Raw genomic sequence first — 18,318 nt, 5'->3', positions numbered from 1 at the left:
CCATATTTCCAAAATTGACAAAAGATAAGATGTCCGAAAAATTTAAAATTCGAACTAAAAAACGTCTTCAGTGTCAATACTAACACAAATTATTTTCAGCTGCATAATCTTTCGGAGAAACCCATAATCCAAAACAAAAATTTTCCAGACCTTAACCGGACCACACATCAGCACACCCTGCGGAGTCAGCGTCAAGAGTGATCGAACGTCAGCCTGGGAATCGTGTGGTTCAATAACTACTATAGTCGGAATCTGACTCCAAGTTATTCAAGCTTTCATACTTACAATCATATAATGTTAATTAATACGAAAATTGCTACAAATCCCACAATTGTTTATAAAAATTAAAACTGAGTTAAAATTTTCTCCTAAAAAATTCGGTGAAGATCCTACGGGATACTCTGCTCCTAAAGCTGCCCCAAATGCCCTAAGAAGGTATATTCCATAAAACAAAGTAATCAGTGCGCAAAACATAAAGGTTCTGCTGGAAACCTTAGAAACGAAAGAAAAACACTAATTTAAACATATCGCAGTGTCAGTGTGTCTTTAGGTACAAAATTGAGCTTGGACTTATATAACGAGACCAAGTAATCTCGTCATCAATAGAGAAAGGCGACAGTATCAACATCATCTAGCGTCCGTTGAGATTGGTGTGAGGAGATAGATGCCCGAGCATCCTAGAAATCCTCTTGCAGGCGACTAACCTCTCAGCACCGCATGTAAAAATGGAGCCTCAGAGACCATCTCTCAATTTTATGGCAATATGAGAGTGTATGCTACCCTTATTACGCTGATAAATAATGAAAATAAGCAGACCAATTATATTCCATAACAATAGCTCTAGCATAAAGGAGTAAAAATTAAAAACAATTCACAATTTATTTTTTTAGTTAAGGAAGCAACTACAAAATGAAAAATAACCAACACGTATAGTTGTTACGATATCAATTGGAACCTATGAATCTTAAAGCACAGGACCGTCTGCACTTCTCGTGAAATTTCATCCTATGCTTTAGCAATGGATCTGCCTCGTAATTTATACTCGATTAGCCATTGGGCGAGTCCGGTACTGGTAGACCGGTTCGCCTGATGTAGAATCGACGGCGGCGCGCTGGTCGTCAAAGCAAACCTGTATTGGTCCACTAGATCGTAAATTATTTTTTGCATGGTATTCTATAATTAGTTTGGTGTCGAACGCGGTTCACTTGACTTTGCAAGTGCAGTGGAGAGCAGTGCTTGGCGTGGTATATTTATTGTTGGTATAATAAGTATTATTAATTATTAGTTAATATTATTATTTGTTCATATCGTAACTAGTAAAGATTAAGAGTAGTTAAAATAAATATTATATGTAATTATCTAGTAATTTAGTATGGCTTTCTGCAGACTCTTTGAAACGGAAGATAACGAAATAACCCGGGAAAATTCCCAAATAATCGAACCGGTTTTTGTCGAAAGCGTCGAAACAAATTCAAAACTTTATAAAACAAAGATTTACACGTACAAAGTCCACGTATTATTTTAAATACAATATATAAATGTTTGAAAAGAGAAAATAGTGAACAATGTGGTAAAGAAATTAGGAAACAGATTAGAGAATTAACTAATTGTAAGATATCAAAAACGATCATTTATCGTGTAATTAAAGAAGGAGACATTATTAATCACGGTACAAAAAGGAAACGGAAAAATACAAAATAAAGAATATTGACGATTTTACCAGAGATGTTATATGGCGCACAATTTATAGTAGGTATGTATAAAGAAAATAAAGTTCCTAGTTTAAACATGATTCGAGATAAATTAAGCGATTATCCTGATTATAATTATAAATTTTTAGGTACTTTATGTTTATATGTTTTATTACAATGCGGTTTTAAACATAAAAAACTTAACTTGACAATCGTATGGTAATTATGGAATCGCGACGTATAGTTGCACTTCGGGAAGATTATTTACAAAAAATTAGAGAATATCGTCAACTAAATGATGGGAACATAGCTCAGAATATACAATATCTAGATGAGACAGGGCAAAATTTTCCGTAGAGTTTATGAGTTAAATGTTTTTATAAGGTTCCAACTTATATCGTAACGACTGTACCTAAGTTTTCTATAAAGGTACAATCTACATACAATTTAAATAACTAGAAAAAACTATTTATAGATAATATACGGAATGTGGAGATCCGAGCACTGTGGCGGAAGGCTACATTGAACACTCACTTTTGAATAAAGAACATATTGCGAAAAGAATACTGAAAGTTGATAGTAGTAAGCACCGTTGTCAATTCTGATTTCACAACATCTGAAAATAATATAACTATTAACGAAAACTTGTTGGACTGCTTTGAGGATTGCTCTAATTGTAAGAATGAGGGTAGTGACAGTTTCAGTGGTTTATTTAATTTTAATACTTGTTCAAACTCTGTATTTAATATCAATGTGGATAAACAAAAATCTAAGGATTAAAAGTTTCAACTTTAGCTTCTAGTAATAAAAGTAAATACTTTTGTTGCTAAGATACCATGTTTTCTTGGTAAAAAAAGTGTCAAAAATAAACTATTTTGTCCCATTCTAACCTCACAAAAAAATCATTTAAATAGTTGCGATGACTTAGTGCTATAGTATAAATAAAAAATAAACTATAAAAACAACCTATGACAAACAAGAGTTTATTAAGAAAATAGGGCAGTATGCATTTTAGAATCGAAAAATCGTTAGATTTATTAATAATATATTTATGAATATCATATCATATCAAATATTTTGTATTACATTTGGTTCTATTTTTTTTATAAAATTTCAACCCAATCCGCAACCATCAATGGAAGCCAATAGGCATGGTGATGGTGCCATTCCCAATTTTTTCACGCCAGCCGAAGGTGGTAAATGTGTACCAGCCGGCTCAAACCCATTCTTTCCGGCAGTATAATCTACTCTGTATTCTTTCCCATCATCTCCTATGTAACTATAAAATCCTTGAACCTCGATTCCTTCATCTTCTTCTCTACCAGTTTCCGACCTCAGTTCCCCTCTAGCTTCATGATGGAATTGGTCACTAGTGTCTACGCTATAAAAATTAAATCAAACAACAAGTACTGCTTATAAAACCATTGAATGTATATTGCACAAGCATGACATTCATGTCTTTTTTCAAGGCTAATTTTTGTAGCCAGAAAAATAGAAATAAATTGAAAATAAATGTATGTATAAGATCCCTATCAATTAAATGTTCGGACGGCACATTATTTATTATACATTTTATACAAGTTTTAAGTAAAAGTTTCCTAAATTCACTTCAGCTACGCTAATAATGATTGTCACAAATTCAGTGGTCAAGAAAACTGCATTTATTAAAATAAAAGTTTAACTGTAATGAGAATTAAACAAATGTTTCAAAATGTATTGACAAGTAAATATTTGGACAGAAAAATACTTCGGAACATCTCTTTTGGCCTTTATAACAGCGCAAATTGTCTTTACCATAGTGTCAACAGGATCTGCAAAACTCCGGAGTGAAAAACTTCTAAATCTCCTGGATTTTTCTTTTGAGATCAGAAACTGTTTTTTGGAGTTTGTTCCGCAAGGACTATTTCATATGTTGTCATAATGTTTCAATGACATTTAGGTCGGTGTAGCTTAACGGTCAGCTCAAAACTGTAGGTAGCACTATTGACAAACCATTTTTTTTTGTTTAGCCATGACGGAGGATGTATTTTTTTACTGGATAATAAAATGTAGTATTAATGCTGTTATTAATGAACTCTAGTCTTGTAGGAGTTTTATTTTATGTTTTAAGCACTCCTTGTGGAAGACTTCCTTTGCTGTTCGTATTAACCGTTAAGGAAAATTCCCAATACACACGTCAGATTTGGACTTGGAATTACTAAAAATTATTTGAAACCAGTTTTCACTTGCCCAAGTAGCTTTCGATTTATCCTCAAGCTAAACGGTTCATCTTCAACAATGATTTTTCTTTTGTTTGAAAACAAAATCTTTATTTAGCTTTTGGCGTTAACAATTTATTGACTTTAAGGGTACTTTACCTCGGAAAAACCATAACCAGAATTGTGTTTGATTTTAGACTGCGGCAATTTCTTTCAGAGTAGCTCTTCTTGTGGATATTAACAAGAGGTCCTTTTTATCACTTTTGGCGGTCGACCATAACTTTTTTCATGAATGTCTATACTATCAGTTTCGGTAGGTACGTTTCAGCTATATCTCCAACTATAGATTTCAGCATAATCACTTCGCAGTTTTCATCGATTTCCCTCGCTCATATTGTTGAATTATTATTTGACGCAATTTTTTTAAGGTTGCTAAGCCGCACGTCATAATTTTGTACAATATGGTTGTGAAAATGTCACAAATACTGACAGGCATACGAATTATAAGAATAGATATTTTTTATTGTTTCTGAACATTTAGTTGTCAGCAAATTAAGCAAAATATTACTACGAAAAATTGACAGAAATGTTATCTAAAATGATTGTAAAATGGAAGGTTCCAAGACTGTGTGATATTATTAACTGTTGTAGATAAAATTATCGTTCATACGAATATTTGATTGTTAGGGCTCATATACAGAGTGGGTCTATTTGACACTATTTTTCGTATTTCTCAAGGTAATATAATTGCCCCAACATTAGCATACCATCTTTTTTATATTGGACGAAAGTTCTCAAAATGGTTTAGAAACTATTTTTTGGAGAAATTTGGCATACTCTAACAGCTTTGGATATAAAGAGATACGTTTTGTTAAATCATCTATTTGACCCAAATAATTTGTGGTAGTGCCTAATAGGGTGTCCCACCGGGAACTGCGTCGATCAATATTTAGGAAAGTACTGTACCGATATAATCATTGTTATGGTTGCCCTTAATTGGTCATTATGGTTGACCTTACTACTTTTAGAAATATTTGCAATTTTCTATTTTTTTGGACGGTTTTGTCGTATCAGATCTGCTATCAAATTGGCCATGACCAGAAACACTCCAAAAACAGTTGAAATAACATGACATTTGCCAAGTTAGTTGTCAAATTATTGTTGCGTCTGAATAGTTTTTGCCGAAAATTTAAATAGAAATGTCTGGAACAAATTAAAATAATCCTCACAAGTATAATTTAAACGATTCCCAGATATTTCTATTTAAATTTTCAGCAAAAACTATTACAGACATAACAATAATTTGATAACTAACTTGACAAATGTCAAGTTATTTTAATTGTTTTGGAGTGTTTCTGGTCATGGTCAATTTGGCAACAGGTCTGATACGAGAAAAAATGTTCAAAAAATAGAAAATTGTAAATATCTCTAAAAGTAGTAACAGCAACCCTAACAATGATTATACGGCATGAAAGAAAATTTCAATATGCATAAGATAGAGTAAAAAATACGGGCGTTGCATTTAGGTTAACAAAGTTATAGCTGTTTGAAGTTATCAAAAGGTAACAGCAAAAATGAAACACATAGTATTAAATGTTTTAACTTGTTGGTATAACTTATGCCCTTAACAGGTACCAAAAATCCACTTAATATCACGCTCCTGAAAAAAGTTACTAGCATCTCCGTGGACCCTTGCATGTGTCAAATTTTTTCTTTAAATATTAATATATCAAATTCTATAACTCCTAGGTATAGGGAATATTTAATAAAGTGACCCTCAAATTTCCCGTACAATCCGAAAATGCAATACTACATAGAGTGTCCCATTTAAAATAACGAAGTTGGTGTCAACTTCCGGTACAACCGGAAGTGCTGGAGAGTTCTAGATATTTTATTTGTGTTCGCCACAGGGACATTGCCATGTTGCCAAATTTTCAAATTTTTCGGAGCAGTACTTTCCTAGATATCGACGCAGTTCCCGGTGGGACACTCTGTATAATGTGACATTTTATATATATATTTTCCTTTTTTTATATTTACTTCTGATTCAATATAGAATTTTTTGCTGGCAAATAATTTCTATAAATAAATAAATAAATATCATTGTAAGCCTATGGAGTACATCGTTGAAATATTGTTCCTGAAAATCGACTTTTTTATTTATGATGGATATTATACAGATCCTCGAAACTGACATTTTAGTCTACCTTATGTATATTTATATTCAATATTTGAACTGTTGTTTGTAGAAACAATGATAAGAGTCACATCCTGGTTACACTTAGTCAAGGTAATATGTGGTCAAGGATAAGAGGGATATCTAAGGTATTCTGCACATATTATGATCCCTGACAGATGTCAACGATTTTACATGGAAGACATAGTCCAGAACTAAAGCCAGTTGACTAACTATAGTTTTGTATATAGCTTAAATCATACTCTTCGTTAATCTAAAATGGGATTTAATGTCTACATTAATATAATATATACTTTTATAGGTCCATATTTTTCATAATTAACTCTTTCTGTAGCACGAATTAACCTTTCATTATTATATTTACTGTTAGAACCACACAAATCTTCATCAGAAGAAAAATTATATCTTGTTAATTTAAGTAATACCGTTGCAACGACGAATTCCATAATTTTCCTTTTAAAATGTAATCATAAGCTAATTGTATACAGAAGAAAATACGAAAAAGAATGATTTCTTCTATCATCGATTGAGTCGACCACGATATGAAAATTTAGCAGAAATTGCTGTTATATTTTACTCACCTAAACGAAAATCCCCTGAGGAAATTCTGGAAGTTATATTTTAATACTTGCGGTACTGTTTTGGCGAATAAACCAAACTGCGGTTGGGGTCGGCATTCTATACTTGCTAAGATGGCACATATGCACAGTAATATAATCTAAAATAAAATACAATTCGGTATTTAACAATTAATTTAACATGCCATGTTAAAACTATACAACAAACTATAACTAATAAACTATACAAACTATACTATACTTCGCTTCTCACTACAGGGATCTCGAAAACGATAAGAGATACAAACTAGCTTAAATGGGGGCAAAGTTGCGTTTTGGTAATAGTTTAAATAACTAGATGGATTTCACAGGGTTTAACGACACTTACAGTGTACGATAATTCAATAAACAAAGAAATCTAAATAAAAAATTTAGATAAATTTAGAACGAATACACTGAAGATGAATTTTTCGAAACAAAACGTCTGAATCTGGTTCGGGCTGAGGCAGTACAGTATTAGGGCTCATGAAGGCTTGCAAAAAATGTAATAAAATTTCTAGGGCCGTATTTAAAAAAATGAAGTTGATGATGGTCCTGGAGAGACGAAACGTTACATATAAAAATTGATTATGCCATTCGACAGAGGGCAAAAAGTGGCCATGAGAAAGTGTTCTTCTTTTTTCAATTTCACCTCAAACAAAGCTAAAATGAAACAAAAACGGATTTCCAAAATATTTCGGTGTTTTTTCAAATGTTTCGAAAACTAATCATGTTAGCCTTGATTTTTTATAGGCATAATGTTGGTCCCCTGATTACGCAACTTTGCCCCCATTTAAGTTAGTTTGTATCTCTTACCGTTTTCGAGATCCCTGTAGTGAGAAGCGAATTTGTAACAGCCTGTATACTGAGCTTTCACATATTTTCACAAGCCACGTGACCAGAATTTAGGCAACCAATATTGCACGGCTGGTACTGTCAAGTAAAAATCCATAAATCTTAGCGTCATTAATATTAATGATTCGTTTACAATCAACTATGTCAAACCGTTACGTCTACGGCGATCGTCGCTCCGCTGAATAGAATCTAGTGAAAATTACTCCAATCACTATCCGCTGAAAAGAATGCTGTGTTTAAAATAATCTTAATCTTATTATTTTAATAATTTTTAGTTTTACCGAAATTTAATGGCCAACATGAACGAAATAAAATTACTGTTCCAAACAAAATTCCTGGTCACATGACCTGTAATTATTTATGAAAGCCCTTTATGTCAAGTACTGCTGATTAGTATACGTGATAAAAAACAATGGACAAGAAAATTTTTTTATCAATATATGAGAGCATTAAACAAGCGTATTCATTGTCACATAGATTTATGCAAAAAGATATATCGAAACATTTATTATGCTACTCGGAGGTTTATCAATGTTTTTCCTAAAGCATTCAAACAGTCCAGGGAAATTAAATTGGATAAATGAATGAATCAATCAATGAAGTGTGCTTTTTAAAATATTATAATTTAAATAAACAATTATAATAAGTTTTAAAAGAGATCTAATGGTGTCAGTTCTTGAGATACGATCGGCAATTCCATGATTAATAAAAATAACTACGTAATTTAATTTGTTGCCGCATCGTCGGTTTAGATTTCTTGACGTTGCGAAAAACATATCGCTTTATTCTTCAGAAGAAATTCTGAAACTAGAAATTAAGTATCTATTCTAGTCACTATTCATATTTGGTATGCGCACTAGTCTGTGACATTCCGATTCTTGGTCTTTAAGTATGAGGGGCCCAGTGACTTTAAACAAAAAAACCTTTACAAAAATTTGTCCAAATTTGACAATGATAAAAATGATACGTTTTGTGGCAATAGTTTGAAAGAGCTATCTTTTTAACAAAAACAAAAAAGTAATCGAGTCTGATCAGTGATCACAAATACCTGCTTAAATATGTTTCCATCTTAAATAGATCACGTTGTAGGTATACTTATAAAAATATATTTCTGCTTTGTTTTCCACTTGAATAGTTTTTACATATTAACAATTTTATAGCTACTTGCCGGTAAATTTGTTTAGTTTTTTTTTAGTCAGTATAGTATGAATAGTTTGCTGTTTTTTAGCACTAACTACGCTCGACACAATTACACGCAATTATTCATCAAAAGACTGCCAAAAATCGTAAAAGAAATCGCTCAGGTCACGTTAGTATACTGTTATAGCACAGACAAAATAGCTATCGCCCCAGACCGCTACTGGGATAGGCCAGCAGTTCTAAATTTCCGAATTGCCAATAGAGTACACCACCAGCAGAATTTTAGGAAGAATCAAATGCAGCGGCACGCATACCTACGCGTATCCTAGCAACATATAAACAAGACTTTGGTAATGTTTCCAGGCGTACTTACGGATTTCTTTTGTACACTTTTTTATCAATATCTGTTTTTTTCGTTACTGTATTTACTTAAACGTATGATATAGGTATTGATAAACATGTTTTTAAATAATCAACGAATATCTATGTAGTTTCATATGATATTCTGCAGCGGTGTTATAATTAAGGTATTTAATCATAATTTCTACGTGTATCCCAGCAACATATAATCAATGGTTTGGCAATGTTGTCACGTGTAGGTACTATTTTCATTTTTGGGTATTAGTAAATACTGCAGAAAATATATTTCCAAATAAACAATATTCGTAATGATATTTGAAACAGCTTGCAATATATATTTTTTTAATATTTGATGATGATGATAAATTTAATATGGGTTATTACTACGTCGCGGAATGTAGGTACAGGATTTTTGTTTATATTTTAACATCCACTTATAGGTTTAATAAATAATTAAAGATAGAAAAAACTTTAAATACGACTTTTCCTTTATTTCTTTTGAATGATAAATCATTTAAAAAATTAAAATTCATCCTTACTGAAATAACAAACAACGATTTTTGAAACTAACCTTTACAACAACATAAGGAGAATACCTAAAAACGAAATAACATTAAAATACCTACAATTTTTACAAATTTTCAACATGCAATCGTGATGATACAGTTGGAAATATGCTTTAATTTACTATTTAGGTATTGCTTTAAAAACAAATTCAGAATTATCAAACATTTCGTCCTGTATTTTTTCTTTCAATACTTGTAAATTTTGAGGTCTTTAATAATATATTTTGTTGAAGTGTCCCGACAAAAATATGTCTAAAGGATCGGGGCTGTTTTCTGGGCACCTAAGGTTTCTAATAATATTTTTTACAGTGTTTGACGACGGGATTCGTCCTCCAAAATAAATTTGCCGATATTCCTGAAGAACTTTTGCACATTATTGTTATTTGAATAATACTGTTTAATTATGTTTTATTTTTCGTCATCAGAATAACTCATTTTAATTTTTTTTAATTTTTTAAATTAAAATGGGTTATTCTGATAATGGATAAATCCCATGTATTTTTAAAGGAAGGTTCGTTTCTGTCGTTTTTGTCTCATTGTGTACGAGAGAGATAGAGATATATTGTGCGATAGAGATAGAGCGACTTTGTCCCATAGACCACCCTTTGTCCTCATAGAGGGCTTTTCTCTCTCTGTATCTCTCTCTCTCTCTCTCTCTGCTGTGTTCAGGAGTCTCTGGGCTTTCCCAGAATCTTTAGAACACCTAGGGAGGGAGCGTGGGGTAGAATGCGTGGCCTTTTTAGCCTTCGTCATCGAGCTACGACGTCACAACAAATGAGAAAAAAAACGGTTTTGCTCCTAACTCGGAAATGGCTGGAAATATAAACAAATCTTCCCTTTGTTCTGACTAAAGCACTCGGTTGGTGAGGCAGAGTGGGGATCACAATATATGAAAGAAAAAAAAAACAGTATTTGCTTGTACCTCAGAAATACCTACTCGAAATATCAAAAAATCTCCCATGGTTCTGATTGGTGATCGAGTGAAAAATGTCCGAAGTCCGCATGTCTAAAAAAAAAAATCGGGACCAACATCATAGAATAAAAAAGTGTTTACAACTGGGAAACGGTGCGTTGAATCGAAAAAATAATTAAAAAAATCTCCCCACACCCTCGGTTCTGATTGTCCGTTCTGCGTTGAATGGAAAAGGTCCGAAGTCCGTATGTCGAAAAACAAAAAAGTTAGTCAAAAATTGTAACAACAGTAGCGAACGCATTATCTTATCTCTGTATTGATTGATGATTTGTTGTTTTTTTTTAATAAATTTCGTAATCAACTACTCCTTGAGGTTCCAACAATTTTACATTGTGTTAATTTCTTTAAACACCTTGTGACACAAATATAAGCACTACCAATGGCATCCCTGATATGCAACACTTGTGTCAATAATTATTTTACCTATATAAAGAAATCAACAAGAGAGCAGTAATATCGTATCAAGTTGGAAGTCGACGCACAAATCTAAAAACATTCATTTCAAGTTTTTGAATTCTCCCATTCCAAGGTGATATAAATTAATTAAAAAAATTCATAGTTTTAATTCTAACTTGATTTATTTTATTTAGCATTTATCACCAATGTGATTTCCAAACAAAAGATAAGTTCCATATCTCTTTAATTACATAATTCAATGCATAAAATTTATTTGGCAGTTATTATTTGGCAACAAAGCCACCGCTAGAACTGCCGCCTATTACCAAGTAGAAGAGTTACCACGCTAAATTATATAGCTGGATGCCGGCTGACAAAAGCCTGCTTCCTTTTCGGGTTGCCAATTTCCAACATTTAACACGCAGTCTGTGGCGATAAGCTATATTGTCTGTGGTTATAGTGCGGATGTCGCATAATTAATTCCTATCCGTTGGTGTTTATGGTGGTATAATTAATTGTATACAATTGAATTTGTTGCTTTTTAATAAATAATGAGTACGCCTATGTCCCGCGGCTCAATTCTGACAACCCTATTTATAAAAGGTATTTTCTATTGCCTTTATCCCATTGCAGGCAAAGGAATATTCCAAACAAATTTTTTCTTTGTAATGCCCTATTGTTCACTTCATTGATAGCATTTACATCAATATTTTTCCCTTGTTAGGTTATATAACTTATTAGATTGTTTCTTGTTTACATTACTTTTCAGAATCTTCTATAAAAAGGACTACGTGGAGGTCAAGTTAGGATTCCTTCCGAATTAAAAAAATATTTCCTCATAATAAAAAAATATCCTTTGTCTGGACACAGCACATCTTTCATAGTTTAACATTTTATTTTTAATCAAATATTTAAAAATATGTTTAAATCTGTGAAAAATTATTAACGGAAATGCAAAAATATGCACTAGATCTTGACTTTATTCATTGTGGAAAGTCGATAAATAAACCAAAATAATGTGTAACTAGACTTTATATTGGTTGCATTATTTAGATTGTGTTAGATTGTTTTTAGAAGGTATGTTTTTTACTGTCAATTCTGCAGTAAAATTGTTAAATAAATGAAATTTAAAATTGAAATTGCACTGTTTCCTTGCATATATTCCTTGTTAATAAACGATTGCTCCTAATTTCGTTTATCAGTGGAGTTGAAAATAATTTTTAAACAATTTGTTTATGCATTCCCAAATTTAAATGCCTTTTTGTTGTCAACGGTTGGCTTTAGATACATTAGCAAGGTATACTTTTTCTAAACAGAAAAGTTGGGGGAAGAGATTTTTCCAGCTCAAAGTGAAATACCTACACTGCGATACAAAAAAGTTTTGGCANCTTTTGAATGATAAATCATTTAAAAAATTAAAATTCATCCTTACTGAAATAACAAACAACGATTTTTGAAACTAACCTTTACAACAACATAAGGAGAATACCTAAAAACGAAATAACATTAAAATACCTACAATTTTTACAAATTTTCAACATGATGATACTATTTAGGTATTGCCTTAAAAACAAATTCAGAATTATCAAACATTTGGTCCTGTATTTTTTCTTTCAATACTTGTAAATTTTGAGGTCTTTAATAATATATTTTGTTGAAGTGTCCCCCACAAAAATATGTCTAAAGGACTGAGATTGGAGCTGTTTTCTGGGCACCTAAGTTTTCTAATAATATTTTTTACAGTGTTTGTCGACGGGATTCGTCCTACAAAATAAATTTGCCGATATTCCTGAAGAACTTTTGCACATTATTGTTATTTGAATAATAGAGTTTAATTATGTTTTATTTTTCGTCATCAGAATAACCCATTTTATTTTTTTTAATTTTTTAAATTAAAATGGGTTATTCTGATAATGGATAAATCCCATGTATTTTTAAAGGAAGGTTCGTTTCTGTCGTTTTTGTCTGGTTGTGTGCGAGAGAGATAGAGCTATATTGTGCGATAGAGATAGAGTGACTTTGTCCCATAGACCACCCTTTGTCCTCATAGAGGGCTTTTATCTCTCTGTCTCTCTCTCTGCTGTCTTCAGGAGTCTCTGGGCTTCCCCAGCATCTTCAGGACACCTAGGGAGGAGGCGTGGGGTAGAGCACGTGGCCTTTTTAGCCTTCGTCATCGAGCTACGACGTCACAACATATGAGAAAAAAATGGTTTTTGCTCGTAACTCGGAAATGTCTGGAAATATAAACAAATCTTCCCTTGGTTCTGAGTGGAGCACTCGGTGGGTGAGGCAGAGTGGAGGGTCACAATATATGAAAGAAAAAAAAAACAGTATTTGCTTGTACCTCAGAAATACCTACTCGAAATATAAAAAAATCTCCCATGGTTCTGATTGGTGATCGAGTGAAAAATGTCTGAAGTCCGCATGTCTAAAAAAAAATCGGAACCAACGGTGTGTGACATCATAGTATAAAAAAGTGTTTATAATCGAAAAAATAATTAAAAAATCTCCCCACACCCTTGGTTCTGATTGTCCGTTATGTGTTGAATGGAAAAGGTCCGAAGTCCGTATGTCGAAAAACAAAAAAAGTTAGTCAAAAATTGCAACAACAGTAGCGAACGCATTATTTTATCTCTGTATTGATTGATGATTTGTTTTCAACTACTCCTTGAGGTTCTAACAATTTTACATTGTGTTAATTTTGTTGAACACCTAGATTGTGTTAGATAGTTTTTAGAAAGTATGTTTTTTACTGTCAATTCTGTTTGCAGTAAAATTGTTAAATAAATGAAATTTAAAATTGAAATTGCACTGTTTCCTTTCAAGGCATATATTCCTTGTTAATAAACGATTGCTCCTAATTTCGTTTATCAGTGGAGTTGAAAATAATTTTTAAACAATTTTTTTATGCATTCCCAATTTTAAATGCCTTTTTGTTGTCAACGGTTGGTTTTAGAGACATTAGCAAGGTATACTTTTTCTAAACAGAAAAGTTGGGGGAAGAGATTTTTCCAGCTCAAAGTGAAATACCTACACTGCGATACAAAAAAGTTTTGGCAATTTAAATACGTCCTAATGGTCGCTTGTAACTCCCTCTAGAACAGGGGTCGGCAACTGGCGGACCGCGGTCCAGATCCGGACCGCGGAAGGTAAAATAATTGACTTCCAAAAATTTTTTGGAAAGTATAAATTACTCAATTAAATTATTTAAAAAATAGTTTTCTATTGATAATAATACGTTTGAGTGCCACCCTTATCATTTCTACTACAATTGCCTGATTGATTTGAGTTCTTAATGGTTAGTAGGTAGATAAAATTTGTGAGTGCAAATTAAAATAAAAAATTAGTAAGGAATGCGAGTCTTTTTTGTGGACTTTGTTAAAAATTTTCAAAAGTATCCGAACCCCACATAAAATTACTTGCCGACCCCTGCTCTAGAAGATACAACGAAATCGTCGATAAATTCGAATTTCCCATCCCAAAAAAACCCGCATACGAAATTTCGAGAAATTAGCTTGCAATAGTCGAAAGATGTTAAAGAAAATGTTATTAATATTTTTCAACTTTGTACAACTTTGACATCCGTTTTCAAATTTTGGACTAAGGTAGTTTAGTTAAATCGACTTATTTTGAACCGTACTGTATCTGGTGAAGCGTTGTACAGACGCTTTAGAGACATCTTGTATAGCTGCAATAAAAAAAAATTGAAGAATCCACAAAAACAAATATACATTTTATTAAAAAAAACAAATGTTTGGTTTATATCTCCTAAATACAACATTCAGTTGATTTTTTTTTTATAACGAGTGTTCAAATAAAAACGTGGTCGAAGTTGGCTCTGACACATTGGACGTAGGGAGTAGCTTATAGCGACCAACTTAACCTCATTTCTCAACGAGCTGTATAGCAGCTGTCAGTTTCAATAACGTTAATGACTATATAACTTTATTTTAAAGAATAATCGTGATAACAATAACAAACAATTAAAGGAGCTGCGGAAAGTGTCCCCCTCCTTGTTATAACAATAAATTAAAGCAGCTGCTGAAAGTGTCCCCCTCCTTGTTCCAAGCACTTTTCACACCTGTTCCTCAAAGAATTAAAGACATTTTCTAAGATGCTCGGGGTATTGTTAATTTCACGAATCTTGTCTATAAGTCGAGCCTGCAGATGGTTTAAATCAGGAATAGGCAGTTCAAAAATAGTGTTTTTAAGGTAAGGCCACAAAAAGAAATCACACGGCGTAATATCACATGACCTCGGTGGAAATTCATGTTCAGCATTGAGACTTATTAGTCGATTTTGGAAAACTTCCCTCAACATATTCATCGTCTCGCCTGCCGTATGTGCCCTTGCGCCATCTTGTTGAAAGTAAAAGTTTGTAATTTCGTTTTCTTCCAGCTGGTTAACAAAAGGAGCGATAATTTCTTCTCTATACCTTTGCGCAGTAAGAGTACCATTAAAAAAAATAGGTCCATAAATCCTCCTTCGATTGAGAGCACACCAAACTCCAATTTTTTGAGCGTGTAGAGGGCCCTCGACAAAAAAGTTATCTGGTTTTTCAGAAGACCACATTCTCATATTCTGTGAGTTTACGTAACCACTTAAATGAAACCAGGCTTCATCAGAAAAAAAGGTGATATTATGAAGTTCACCGTAGTTGTTTAAAAACCATTCACAAAATACAGCCCGTCGCGGAAAATCAACTTCATGAAGTTCTTGCTGACAAGTTAAACGATAGGAGAACAAACGCAAATCTTTTTTTAACACTGTGTGGCAGGTACCGACTGATACTCCCACCATTTGTGATAAAACACGTACAGAAGTTCTTGGCGCATTTTCCATTATTTGTTGGACATTTTCTTTTAATTCTTCAGTCCGCTTTTTAGGTCGGCCGCTTCCTTCTTTTCTTGTTACACTGCCCGTTTCACGAAAAACATTAACACAACGCTGAACTGCACTTTGAAAAATTTTGTACTCAACAACGCCGGGAAATTGATTTTGAAATTCTATGAAACATTCCTCAATAGAATACTTCCATATTCCATCAATCTTGCGTCCATTTCTAAAGTAGGACTCTATGATAAACACTTTTTGTTCTTGAGAAAACACCATTTTAAACGCTTTTTAAAACGAAAATATTCAAATTGATAGCGGCGATATAGCGCTTTGACAGATGACGTTTAAGTTCATTTGCTATACGCTACGCCCTACGTCCAAATTTTCAGAACCAACTTTTTATTTGAACGCTCGTTATATTTATATTTCTTTGATATCGCAATAAAATCACAAAAATTTTGGTCTTTACCATTTGTTGCTAAATAGAAAAGCAATGATAAGATAGGTAGAATGTTATGTGAGTGATCTTGTATAAAAAACGATTCATTTTGTAATTTGTGTTCCAAACATGGGCGCTTTTGGTAATAATTACATGGTAGTAGTATCCGTCCGCATTTGGAAAACATACGAGTAAATCAAATTATTAAAACATTTAAAATATTTTCAATGTGCCTCAAATGTAATTTGTATTAATTTAAATAATTTTGGGTATGATCTTACCGAACGCATATTTAATAATTACAAAGGAGCCCTCATCATAACAGGATAAGTTTCTTTTAACTAAACCCTTAGTAAAGCACATTTTTTTGAGGAAATACTTAAAACAATTCTTTAACAAATAATTTTATGGGAAACAATTATTACATAATATCAATGACTTTTAGCTAAAATGTGTGTTCTTAAAATACTTCAGATGTTTTGACGCTTCTTCTTAAAGTTGCCCAAATTTATCTAGGCAACTATTCCAACTTGTTTTAATTTATATTGTTGATACCACTGAACAGATTCTAGCAAACAAAACAAAAAGAATGAACTAATTTGATAATTTGCCCTCTACGTAGATACTATGACTAAATTAATGGTGTGGAGATGTATCAAAACTATAGCTGTCTAAATATAATAATGCCATGCGGCAAAGGTTAACCAGTTTCATCCGCCATCAAATTAAGAATCGACCTTATATTTTGTACCTATATGATTTGTCAAGTTCAACAACACAAATGAGTGGAACAAAACTTAAAATGTTTGTCCATGTGCTCTGAGAGTTTTTAGATATAAGCCTCTAAATTTTAAACGGATTTTTGTTAATGAGGAAATTTATGTCAGTTAGGCCAAGGTAGTTACTTATTATCTATATGCAAAAATTAGTAACTTATTCTTATTTATCTTTGTTAACAAACATTTAATGTAATGAATAAAGATCTATATTAAACGTACAGCAACCAATTATACATGCGTCCCAGAAGTAACGCAAAAAATTCGTATTTTATTTTGTGTTGAGTTTTCACAAAAATGCTAAAACACGTCAATTAGTAAATAGAAATTGTCGTTTTGTCACGTAGGTTTTTGCGCTAGTTTCTTAAAACTATGACGTCACCGACATTTTTTTTAAATAGCACTACCTAATTTGTTAAGCATAAATGGATAGCCCTTTTGAAGGGAAATGCCTCGATATAGGGTTTGGCCTACTTTACTTTGACAGGCGCGAAAAAAAAAGCCAACGATTGGAATGAATGAATGGTTTGAATTAATAACGAAAGTAGGTATCACCAACTTATGCGAGAACAGTGCTATAGCAAAAAATGTGTTTTGGTTGATTGTAGATTATGTAGATTGGGTAGATACACCCGATCACAGAAGGCCAATGACTGTGATAGAAAATGATATGCAAAATGTTATGTTTAGCTGTCACTGAAAATCCACACACTGCCGTTCGTGGTATCGCCGAAAATGCCAACATATCAATACATAAAAACGTACCTACAATCAACCAAAACACAAAACATCCACAAATTTCCATTTTTTTGCCGTGGCACTGTTCTCGCATCAGTTTATGATACCTACTTTTGTTGTTATTTTAAACCATGTCCATTCCAGTCATTGGCCTTTTTTTCGCTCTAGTCAAAGTAAAGTAGGTCAAACCCTATATCGACGTATTTCTCTTCAAAAGGACTATCCATTTATGCTTAAAAAATTAGATAGTGCTATTTAAAAAAATGTCGATGACGTCATAGGTTTGTGAAACATAGCGCAAAAAAGGTTTAAGCAACGTGACAAAATGACAATTCTTATTTACTAATTGACGTGTTTTAGCGTTTTTGTGAAAACGCAACACAAAATAAAATACGAATTTTTTGCGTTACTTCTGGGACACACTGTATAGGTAATATTAGAAGAAAGCATGTCAAAAAATTGCTCTACTACTTGTGTGTCACTGGTGGCATATTAAGTCTTAATCACTTATAAAACTGGCTGAAATAGAGAAAAGTTCAGTATTTTTAATTTATTAA

General features: G+C 32.5%; 1 protein-coding gene across 1 annotated transcript; it reads right to left on the bottom strand.

Annotated features, from left to right (window-relative positions):
- Window positions 1-2,804: 2,804 nt before the first annotated feature.
- LOC108904185 (flexible cuticle protein 12-like) lies at window positions 2,805-14,651 on the bottom strand. The gene is made up of 3 exons (XM_018706630.1): window positions 14,613-14,651; window positions 6,668-6,804; window positions 2,805-3,072 (listed from the first exon to the last, which is right to left on the bottom strand). The coding sequence occupies exons 1-3, from the start codon at window positions 14,649-14,651 to the stop codon at window positions 2,805-2,807; spliced, it is 444 nt and encodes a 147-aa protein (XP_018562146.1).
- Window positions 14,652-18,318: the final 3,667 nt, after the last annotated feature.

This window comes from Anoplophora glabripennis, unplaced genomic scaffold (genome assembly GCF_000390285.2).
Source record: "Anoplophora glabripennis isolate ALB-LARVAE unplaced genomic scaffold, Agla_2.0 scaffold130, whole genome shotgun sequence".
NCBI lineage: Eukaryota > Metazoa > Arthropoda > Insecta > Coleoptera > Cerambycidae > Anoplophora > Anoplophora glabripennis.
Note: the sequence above shows the minus strand (reverse complement) of the source record. Positions and strands in the feature narration are given on the sequence as shown.

What these genes read in the sequence shown, in the direction of transcription:
- LOC108904185 (XM_018706630.1), bottom strand. Translation starts at nt 14,651, where the DNA reads ATGTCTCTAAAGCGTCTGTACAACGCTTCACCAGATACA. An exon ending in ACAACGCTTCACCAGATACA is followed by an intron (nt 6,805 to 14,612) that starts GTACGGTTCAAA and finishes ATTTTATTTTAG; the next exon opens with ATTATATTACTGTGCATATG. An exon ending in CTCAGGGGATTTTCGTTTAG is followed by an intron (nt 3,073 to 6,667) that starts GTGAGTAAAATA and finishes TAATTTTTATAG; the next exon opens with CGTAGACACTAGTGACCAAT.